Source organism: Gymnoscopelus braueri, assembly GCF_963280865.1.
Source record: "Gymnoscopelus braueri genome assembly, chromosome: 6".
Classification (NCBI taxonomy): domain Eukaryota; kingdom Metazoa; phylum Chordata; class Actinopteri; order Myctophiformes; family Myctophidae; genus Gymnoscopelus; species Gymnoscopelus braueri.
Window position 1 is genome coordinate 56,230,482 of NC_137607.1, and position 11,629 is coordinate 56,242,110.

The 11,629-nt window shown below is 39.5% G+C and overlaps 1 protein-coding gene across 1 annotated transcript in view; it reads right to left on the reverse strand.

Moving 5' to 3' along the window:
• cc2d2a (coiled-coil and C2 domain containing 2A) overlaps positions 1-10,676 on the reverse strand; it is a 49,223-nt gene extending 38,547 nt beyond the window's left edge. Inside the window, exons 1-13 of the mRNA XM_080430281.1 lie at positions 10,652-10,676; positions 9,267-9,391; positions 8,851-8,929; positions 8,076-8,129; positions 7,634-7,714; positions 7,065-7,185; positions 6,676-6,803; positions 6,092-6,196; positions 5,014-5,094; positions 4,690-4,914; positions 2,631-2,790; positions 721-857; positions 35-166 (exon numbers count right to left, since the gene is read on the reverse strand). Of these exons, the coding sequence (XP_080286407.1) occupies positions 35-166; positions 721-857; positions 2,631-2,790; positions 4,690-4,914; positions 5,014-5,094; positions 6,092-6,196; positions 6,676-6,803; positions 7,065-7,185; positions 7,634-7,714; positions 8,076-8,129; positions 8,851-8,929; positions 9,267-9,280 (1,317 nt within the window). The 5' untranslated portion in view covers positions 9,281-9,391; positions 10,652-10,676. The remainder of the gene's footprint in view (positions 1-34; positions 167-720; positions 858-2,630; positions 2,791-4,689; positions 4,915-5,013; positions 5,095-6,091; positions 6,197-6,675; positions 6,804-7,064; positions 7,186-7,633; positions 7,715-8,075; positions 8,130-8,850; positions 8,930-9,266; positions 9,392-10,651) is intronic.
• Between the last annotated feature and the right edge of the window lie 953 nt (positions 10,677-11,629).

Sequence of the window (11,629 nt, forward strand, 5' to 3'; positions counted from 1 at the left end):
CAGTTGCAACCTGTGAAGTGGGGGTATGTCTGACCTTCCTGTACACAGCGTGCAGCGCAGGGTCCATGTCCTCCTCCATGTGGAACAGAGGAGGTCTGGTGGAGGACTCCTTTATGGGGTCAGGAAGAGCCATGATCCTGCCATCGTCTCCAAACCACTTCTTCCCCTGCACACAAAAAAGTGTTCCGTCAAACGGCGAGGTTCAATGCAATGTCTATGTAGAGGAGTGACTGCAGACATCACTGCTGCTGCTGGTATTTGGCATTAGAATCCATTATAACAGTGGTTCTCAAAAGGACAACCAAATTTATATGTATTTTGGCCACGGACCCCCATCGGAAAAGGTTTTGTGTCAGGGACCCCCGGAAGAGAAGATTTATGTAAAAACAAATAAAATGTTTCAAAATGTTCACTTTTGATATTTTTCAAAAAGTATAAAGAATTGCAGACGTACAAGCTAACAGTGTGGCACGAAGTGATGCGCTGTGACCTTGTATATCTGCTATTTTTGAATAGCCAACGAATAAATGGATAAAGTGGTTAAAATGATTGTGATGCTACATTAAATACTTTTGCTGGGGACCCCCTGGACCCCCCCCCCCCCCCCACTTTGAGAACCAATGCATTAGCCAATTCAATCAAGGCTTTTAAATTTTTTCCACAAGAGTGCCTTTTCCACAAGAGTGCCAAGAGTGCACAAGAGTGCCAACTGCCATGTACCTGCTCCTGTTTCAAGATGCGGTTCTCCAGAATGTTCTCGTTGGACCGCAGAACAGGAGGCCGCTCCCCTACGTACAGGCCCTCGTCCTCCAGATAGCGGGGCCGCATGTTCTCAGGCAGTTTGCTGGAAGCTGGGACTATAGGAGCACATGGACACCAGTGGTGGAAAAAGTGCTATTTTTTTTTTTACTTAAGTAAAAGCATCAATACTGCAATGTAGAAACAAGTAACAAGTCCGGAATTCAAAGCTTACTTGAGTAAAAGTACAAAAGTATTGGTATCAAAATGTACTTAAAGTACCAAAAGTAAAAGTACTCATTATGCCGAATGTACCATTTCACAAGTTTTCAAATGTATAAAATGTATAAATATCTTTTGAAAATAGCTGATCTACAAGCTCACAATCACGATGCGACGCATTGTGAGCTTGTAGATCAGCTATTTTCAAATGGCAAAAAATGGATATAGGGCTGAAGTGGTTAATGTATTTTTGTAATAATAATCAAAATCTACAAAGTAACTAGTAGCTAAAAGTTTCAAATAATTGTAGTGTAAAAGTAAGTAAAAAGTACAATATTTGGATTTGAGATGTAGTGGAGTAGAAGTAAAAGTATTGGAAATTGGAAATACTCCAGTAAAGTACAAATAGCTCAAAATTGTACTTAAGTACAGTACTTAACTAAATGTTAAAAAGTTATTTATTTTACACCACAGATGGACACACACCCTCGCTCAATGCCAAACTAAAACAATGTATTGATACAAGGGGTTCAGGGGTCAAGTTTTACTGATCACATACACATGGCGTGTATGGCAGTGAGATTCAATGGTTCCCATATGCATCTCTCTGTCTATCCACAACACACAATAAACACAGTGAAACAGAGACAATACATACAATTATGGCTCTTTTTGACAACAAAGGACAACCCAGAACCTTCCACCTGAAACTCTCCAGAACCCAGTGAAGTTCTGTGACTGTTTTTGTTTACATTTCCAATAACAATAACAACCTCTGAAGGGGAAGGTACGTCATAAAAGAAAAACTCATAAAGAAAGCTAAAATATAAGTTTACACACCACAATGTAAATAAGCTCTATTTTTTGGGGGGGGATTTTTGCCTTTTGATAGATATGTACAAATATAATTATGTTCATGGATATTCATTTTTGTCAATAAAAACATATTAATCAAGATCCACAGATAGTTACACTGATGGAATACAACACTAGTACTACTAATAATAATGTAATAAGATATACAAGGTGACTTACTGACCTTTAAGAGAAAGACTCTCTATTCAGACTTAACTCATTCACTGCCACTGACGTAAAAAACGTAATTTGTCCCGTTTACCAATCCTGCCACTGACGTAAAAAACGTAATTTTTTTTTTTTCAAAAAAATTAATTTTTTTTTTTTTTTTTTTTTTTTAGTTTTTTTTTCAAATTTGACCCAAAGACCAAGGAGATATGATTGTTTAAAGATCTACACTCCCATCCACTTCCTTGTTAACTTAAAACTTAAAAATTCTGTATCTCGGCTCCTGAGTACTTTTTTTTTTAAATGAAAAATCTCTGGCAGTGGGCAAACGCGGTCAGCAATAATTGTGGCAGTGAATAGGGACAAGTCCGGAATAAAATAACATATAGCCTTTTTTCCTACTTATATTGGTCCCAAAAGTGAAACTTTTCACCACAACAAATAGCATAAGTAGGGATATGCTTGTGGGCTCCGCTCTATGCTCTGCAAATAGACCCCATGGCCAGTCATTTGGAATCAAAATAAGTAGGAAAAAAGGCTATATGTTATTTTAGTCTGGACTTGTACTTTAAGGAGTATTTTCTTGAGCTTTAAAGCAAGGTACAGTATTGCATTGTGAATGTGAAAGAGTTGCAGTCAAAGTGTACCGGTTATGTAGCTGGGGGTGAAGAGTAGCTCGCTGTCTCTCTGCAGACGTCTGTGGTAGCCCATGTACTCTGCTCTCCTCATCTCCAAGAAGTCCTGAGTCGACTGTTCAATGACGAACAAGTCCTCCGATTCCTCTGGCACCAGAGGAGCTTCTTCACTCTAAGAGCGGGACACAAAGGACACATTTGACACATAAATGTCGCCCTATGTGATCATATTACAGCGTCACACAAAAGCATCAAAAGTAGCAGATCCTAGAAGCTCGAAACGTGGCGCGAAGCGTTTTGAACTTGTACATCTACTACTTTTGCTGTTTTTGTATTTTAATCCTGAAAAGTAACAGTTTTGCACATAGAAACTATTCATTATTCCAAACACTGCTACATTAGACCATGTTTGAACTTTTTCACCTATGATGACATGCCCAAAACAGGAACGCCAGGCTGAAAGTGGTTAAAGCAGGTGAAAAACATAATGCACACGTTGCACATGTTTTAATCATATTTTAGTCACCTGAAATGTTTTATTTTTTGTCTAGTTTTAGTCGACTAAATATCATAAGATTATAGTCGACTAAATCTACAGTTGATTTAGTCTACTAAAATGTATTTTGGCGGTGCCTTGATGGCGTCGTAATGGCCGATTTTACACTTGGTTGCATGCCGAAAATAGCAGATCTACACAACGCGTCGCGCTGCGACGCGTTGTGAGCTTGTAGATCTGCTATTTTCAGAGCACAACACCCGAGCGCAACCAAACATAAAATGTTAATATAGTTTTTATTTGTTGACGAAATTGTCAATATATTTAGTCTTCGTATTAGTCATCATAGCTTAGTTTTTACTCAGTTTTTATTTAGTTCTGGACATTTTTCGTCATAGTTTTAGTCGAGGAAATCAACACTGGACCAAACGACGAGTTCAAAAGAATGACGCAATGCAACCCGCAGTGATGGACAGCCAGACCTGCCTCGCAAGACAAAGGAAAATGTTAAATCTTTGAGGGGAGTGGTCTTCATTTCATTCAAACACATGGTGCTTGTTGGACATATGTCCAAAAGCCAAAACGTTTATGGTCTGAGGAGAGTATTTGTTAATGGAAACCCTGTGTCCTGCTCTCATACCTCGGAGTGTGTCTCACCCCTCATCGCATGCAAATGCTGCAGTCTGGATAATCCCAAAAACTGTCCCATGCTCCATGGCAGATCTGGAAGCATGTTGGTTTGTTTGTTTGATTTTTGATAAAGCCTTTATTTGACAGTGATAGTGACGAGCGAGACAGGAAGTATGGGAATGACATTCAGACATGGACCGGCCAGCCGGGAATCGAACCAGGCCATGTGGTACTGCATGTGCCCTAACCACTCGGGTCGCCTCTTGATCTGTGAGGTTTCACGCCGTATTATTAACCCATTTCGACCTGGCGTGCCTATTTTGGGCATGTCATTATGGGCGAAGATTTCCAAAAGAAATGTTTGTAGAAATGTCTACAAAAATAGGCGACCTACAAGTAGGCCGGTCACAAATATTACATAATTGTCTAATTGCAATTATTTTAAGTAATCGCAATTATTTTTGCATAATCGTCATAATCAATTCCATGTTAAAAAATGTCATATTTGAAAAAAAAAGCGAAAAATAGTGGAAAAAGCAGATCTATAAGCTCAAAACGCTTTGCAATGCGACTCGTTTGGAGCTTATACATCGGCTATTTCCACTATTAATGTTTATTTTTGTATAAAGTAATTAAATATGTGTTGTTTGTCATATCTGCCCTGTGCAACGTTTGTTTACGAAAGCTAAAAGCCAAACAGAAATGTAATTTTTATTCATAATGTTCCATTAATTTTCAATGACAGAAACTCAATTAAATCATTAATCGCAATTATTTGAGTGATAATTAATCGTCAACTTAAATTTGTAATCGTGACAGCCCTACCTACAAGCTCACAACATGAAAGTGTAAAAAAGGGCTTCCGTGGTTAGTGACCAACTGAAATCAGTCATCAAGAACATCCTGTGTGGACTGAGTTCTTCGCCTATATTTTTTGCATCTAACCTGCTGCTGGGTGTCCTCTCCCTCGCTGTCGCCTCGTCGGTCTCTTTCAGCATGGCGTTCCACCTCCGTCTCTCCATCTCCGCTTTCGTCTCCGTCCTCTGAAGCGTGTCTTGAATGTTTCTTCCCTTTTCTGAAGACACTGTCACTCTCCTCAGGAGTCTCTGGGTCGAAGTTGAACGTGAAGAAGTTGAACGCCTCTTCCACGGTCGGTAGGCCCGTTTCCGCCTACGTTTGCAAACAGAAAAAATGTTTAATAAATTGACCATGTCATTTATGTGGTAAATAGACAGCAGCTTGTTATTATTTTTGGTGTTTAAGCCTCACACGTCTCGCCGCCTCGCGGTATTTGGCCCTGGTGCTGAGAGCCAATGGCACGTCATTTCCTTCTGGCCTGTCAGTGTCAGCCTGTAGAAACATAGGGAATGAGTCAACAGTGAAACATCAAAGCGTGTACTCCGTGTAAGGACAAAATACTATACAGTATACTATCAGTGAATTCAACCTTTTCCGCGTCAAGGACCCCCAAATTGACACATATTAGCCCACGGACAACCACTGGAAAAGATATGCGAGGGACTCAACCATTTTGATTTCGTGGGGTCCCTAATCTACACTGTATCATCATCATTAGTGTTCATTTAACTCTGAGAGTGTACAAATGGAACCAAATGGACCCGTTAGGGTCCATTTGGTTCCATTTGTACACTCTCAGAGTTACAGACACGTAGGGTCAATTTGGTTCCTATCTATTAATTTGGCTGAGGACCCCCTGGAACCCCCTCAAGGACCACTGGTGGTCCCCGGACCACTGGCTGAGAACCACTGGTGTATAGTATACACAGATTAGATTATTACTCCTGCAATCGCCTTGAAAATTCTATGAATTGGATCTATTTGATTACAGAGGGCACAGCATTTGGTAAATAATAATAACCCTTGAAGGCTCATTTATAATTTCTCAAAATAAAACCTGGTCATTCAACAAAGTACAAATGAGCCAGATGATGTAGATCAGTGATTCTCAACCTTTTCTGGCTAATCTCAAAAGCGTGACCACTTGGGCCACGTGCATTTGCAGAGCATGTTTATTTCAATGATCTATCAATTGATTGTGTTCCACCTTGGATCAATGGAACTAAAGTAGTTTACTTACTTTGTTCCTATTTATTAGATATCAAAGAAAACTATTTCTTTCAAGTGTTAAAAAAAAAAAAAAACATGATTTTCTTTCTTTTACGTTATGTTTTTTATATTAATAATATATTATCATTAACATCTTAGGGTTTTTCCAATTATTTGGTGCCCAATTGCAATACCCACGCGGACCACCAGTGGTCCCTGGCCCACAGGTTGGTAAACACTGGTGTGGATGATGTAACAGAAGGCATGAAGGAGCTCTCACCTCTCTGTCAAACCTGGTGAGAGTGTCTCTGTCTCTGAGGGTCTGTAGGCGACTGGGTCTCTCCTGAGTGGAAGGGTCCTGCTGCAGGATGCTCTCAGCTTTGGACTGGGAGATCAAAATAAATAAAAACATGCATTATGATGATGTTTCACCGCATTACATTGATTCTGCATCAGGTAAAAATACAAAAATAACACAGATTCAAGATGTCCTCTGAACTGGAAATATTTTACAGTCTTATGAACCATTTAAGACTTATATTACTTTGTTGTACAGTATACATACAGTATAGTGAAAATAGCAGATCTTCAATCTCACAGTGTGTCACATTGTGATGTGTTGTGAGCTTGTAGATATGTTATTTTTGCTTTTTATTTATTTTTACATTTATACAAAAAAAAACAAGGACATATTTTGGACATTCTTTTACGTTTTTCGCTTAACAGCATGCCCACAATAGGGGCGCCAGGGTGACGGTTGTAAAACAAAATTAAAAAAACAACTCTCAAGCACATCCCGGTTGGATTCCTGCGTGTTTAGTAATGAATGATACAAAACATCCTCTTAGAGAAGTGGCTCTTTACTCTGGCTGCTCTCATCTTCTCTCTCATGCGCTGTCTCATGGTGTGGTCTGAACGGCTGGACCCGGGGGTCTGCAGGGGTCCCTCTGACGAGTCTGGGGTGGCTGAGGCCTGACGCAACGGGGGGAGACCTGGAGTACGAAAGGGTTTCATGAAACGACTACTGTTTACTCCTGTTCGTCTTTTAATGACCTACTTCGTCATACAAGAGAGTCATGCAAAAGTAGTGAAAATAGCCGATCTACAAGCTCACAATGCGTCACATCGCGACGCATTGTGAGCTTGCAGATCTGAGAGTTTCACTATTTCTGAGCATTTCCGCTCCTTTTCCTGAGAAGTCAAGGTTTTTGACATACAAGTTTCCCCCCGACAGTGACGATATGAAGGCTCACCTCTGTGGGAGCCAGCCGGAGGTCTAGACAGGACCGCCGGTCTCTCTGCTGATCTCCCTTCTCCGCTGATCTCCTGCACGTTGTCCTCGTGGGAGTCCTGGGTAGAAGACTGCTCCAGGAGCTATGGGAATTGAAATATTAATATAATTTCAGTTATTAAAATCTGACAAGGCAGGATACATAAAATTCCTTAAATGCCTCAAACATTACGTCAAAACAAATTACATCACAATCATAAAACACCATAAAAAATCCTTACATTGACCAACATCATATGACACATTGACACAAGGTCATGTTTACAGGGATAGTTCACACCAAAAAATTACTTATTTTCTATCAATTACAAACCCCATGAAGCCTTGAATTCATGGATATTGTTTTGTTTTTGTCGCATTCCTAAGCCAATAATTTGGCTTAGGAATGCGAACAAATTATTGGCTTAGGAATGCGACAAAAACAAAAAAATCTCCATGGGGTGTGTAATCGATAGAAAAAAGGTCATTTTGGGGGTGAACTATCCCTTTAAACAGGTAGAGAAGATAAGAGGGGAGGAGGTGGAATTGCACCTTCTTCTTTCGCTTCTGCCTCTGAGCCTTTAGCTTGTGTTTCAGTGTATCTCCGGGGTCTTCCTCACCACCTGTGAGCTCCTGGTGCAACACACGCACACACGCGCACACACACACACACACACACACAAACGCACACGCACCCGCACACGCACACACAGATTTATTTTTAAGTGGCACCAATACTTCCCTACAAACAGGGTGCAGCCACACTGCTAGCATTAGCATTGTTTTGGCCATTCTAAATGCAGACGTGAGAAAGAAATCTTTCCTTCAAAAGGACAAAATAGTCAGTGCTGTGTAGAGCAACAGCTTGCAAGGCGAGGAGAAGCACTGTGAGCGTGATGGAGGCAGCAGTGTGAATAGAGCACAGCAGCACACAGACAGAACACAGCAACACTACTACTAGTCTACAAGCTCCATTGGGAAGAGAGACACCAACCTCCATTGTAGTGTGTCTTCTGTCCTCTCTCAGCCTGCTAGCTGGAACCAGAGCCTAGTACCAGGTGGATTATAAAGCTTACATTTACTGCATTGTTGGCCTCTCTCCCTGCATGTGTGTGTGTGTGTGTGTGTGTGTGTGTGTGTGTGTGTGTGTGTGTGTGTGTGTGTGTGTGTGTGTGTGTGTGTGTGTGTGTGTGTGTGTGTGTGTGTGTGTGTGTGTGTGTGTGTGTGTGTGTGTGTGTGTGTGTGTGTGTGTATGGGTCTTGTCTGGGAAGTCTCGTTGTCTCCTGTTATTGGCTGCCCGACACACAGTAAATCCTAAAATCATTTTTCGGGGATATCTGACCTCCTTGTATATGCATATATTTCGCTGCGCTCATATCAGAATTATTTGAATATCTGACCTGTTTTCTTTTTCTTTCCTTGTATCCCTATAATTCTTCCCTTTCCTGAAAACTACAAAAGATGGGAGCTTGTGCGAGAAGAATTCCACCCACTGTTTTTACACCTGCAAAACCTGTGATGTGACAATCAAACTGAAGTTGAAGTTAAGAGTTTGTTTAACTCTGAGAGTGTACAAATGGAACCAAATGGACCCATAAGGGTCCATTTAGTTCCATTTGTACACTTTCAGAGTTACAAATGGATAAATTAGCACTCAGAATTTTACTATGCAGGGCTATTCGTTGTACACACATCATTTACAGGTTCACTGTAGGCGTACAGTGACAACTAGGTGTGATGTAAAAATATATGATATTATTTCACTTTACCTGCGTGTCCCCCTCATCTCTGTTCTTTAAAGAGTCTTGCAAGTTGCGATGTTTCTTACGCAGTCTTTCTCCAATGTCCCTGGAACAACAAAGAGGATAGGAGGGCATGTAGAATATCTTTTTAAATGTGAGGACGCAAGCCATTATGTGGAAATTATATTTTATATGATGTAGCACCTTTTTACTTTTATTGTTTTTAGCTCTCTATGTCTACGTGTGAATGTACTATAACTGGAGCAGATGATTCAATCCATCCATCTATCTATTCATCTTTCTTGATGGGTCTCATTAACTAAGAAAAAGCACCAGAAAAGTGGAAATAGCGTCACTCCAAAAGATACAAAATGCAACACTTTAACTTAGATTGACATGTTTTCATCTGCTACACCAGACTGCTAAAAGAGATCATCATATACCTCGTGGAAGCCATGGCAAAAGATGATGGCAAGAAGTTGTGATGAAATTGAGGTCCACTTCTACATCCACAGGTCCATGTTCATGTAACATACATGATATCCTTTCCTTCATGCAGGTAGTTTCTCTGTAATGTGAATAATATACACATTATAATCCTCAACGTTCATTTATCCATCTGTAACTCTGATAATGTGCAAATGTAACCAGTGGTGTAGTACATGTACTCAAGTACTGCACTTAAGTACAATTTTGAGGTGTTTTTACTTTACTGGAGTACTTCCAATTTTCAGTACTTTTACTTCTACTCCACTGCATCTCAGAGGCAAATATTATACTTTTACTCCACTACAATTATTTGAAAACTTGAGTTACTAGTTACTAGTTACTTTTTTTTAGATTTTGATTATTATTACAAAACATACATCCTTACATACATTTCGTCCATTTGAAAATAGCAGATCTACAAGCTCACAATGCTGTGAGCTTGTAGATCTGCTATTTTCAAAAGATTTTTATACATTTGAAAACCTGTGAAATGGGACGTTCTACATAATGAGTACTTTCTACTTTTGGTACTTTAAGTATATTTTGATACCAATACTTTTGCACTTTTACTCAAGTACATTTTTAATTCCTGACTTTTACTTGTAACAGATCATTTCTACATTGCAGTATTGATACTTTTACTTAAGTAAAACATGTGAGTACTTTTTCCACCACTGCCAAATGGAGGGTCCATTTTGGTTACATTCCTACGTCATGATCAGAGTTAAATTATACTTATAGCCTATTGGGTTGAGTAATGCACACTGTCTAAATCAGTGGTTCTCAAAGTGGGGTCCGGGGACCCCCAGGGGTCCTTGAGGGGGTACCAGGGGGTCCCCAGCAAAATGTGGTAATATAGCGTCACAATAATTTTAACCTTTAATACTTTGGATATTCAAAAATAGCAGATATACAAGCTCATAGCACGGCACTGAGTGCTGCTATGAGCTTGTAGATCTGCTATTTTTGGAAAAACAGTGAAATCGCTTAAGTTCTGGGGGTCCCTGAAACAAAATATTTTAGATGGGGGTTCGCGGCCAAATACATGTAATTTTGGGGGGTCCTTGGCATGGAAAAGTTTGAGAACCACCGGTCTAAATAATAGATCTCAGTGAGACGATGTAAGAACCCATCACAAAGCGTATTATGTTGTAATAGAGCGAATATGAAACTATAAACACATGATCTATCTGTCTAGACTCCATCATTATAAAGGCACCATTGTTGTGGTCCTGTTTGAAATGGGATCCTCTAACAACACAGTGTAACATTAGATCCTGTAACACAGTGTAACATTAGAGACGTACTTGGTACAGTAATTGTGTTGTAAAGAGCTTACCGTTATTATGATCTGCCTGCTGCCTAGTAACGCTTATAAACAACTCGTGCATGGATGCAACCTAACGCGGTGTCTCTTATCTGGACTCTCATTGGTCTGAAGGACTGTCAATCTGGCAGACGTCGTGACGTCATAGGCTCTCTGAGTACGGTGGCCGAGGAGCTTCATGAGACAAGGCTGCACTTATTTTGGAATTGTACCCACACACTAACAAGTTTTGGAAGGATGTATCTCTGTATATTGTTGATAATGTTGACTCTGACTTTGGTCTTTACTGGCAAAATGTACTGTTTGGCTTCAATAATAATAGTAATAAGAAGATGAGGAGGTATTCATTATTAATTTGATCATCATTATTCTAGCTAAATTTCATATACAGTACATATACTGTACATACATCCAAATGTAGTCATTCCAAACCCTCATTGTATTTTAGATTGAAAAAAGAGGAGCTTCATAAGTTGCATGCAAATGCAAACCTTTTTTATACGGGCTAACTTCAATCAATCTTTATTTCAGCCTCTAATAGGTTGATATAAAAGACAATACAACAAAGTTAAAATTAAAACAACAACAAAATGGTACTAAATGTCAAAAAGGTTGCATACACATTCTTTGTAGCTGTTTTTTATAATACTTGTTTGTTTGTATCATTTTATGGTACTTAATTTTTATTCACTGACAAGTAACATTGTATTTGTGAGCATTGTGAATCCATTTTATCAATGACCCTTAGGGTCTAGTGGGCACATTAACCCTGTATATGTTTTGTTTATTCCAGACATACACCCTCAATACTTGGTAAATTTGACCTTGGCTTTGTACTTGGTCTGCTCCTTTTTCCCTCTACACCAAATCACTTTGACAAAAATATTATTTATCATATTTTTGGCTAAAGTTCTCCTCAGAATAGGGATGCTAGGGTTAAAGTGGTTAATGTAAAAAAAAGATCCTATCACATATAGACAGGCTCCTATC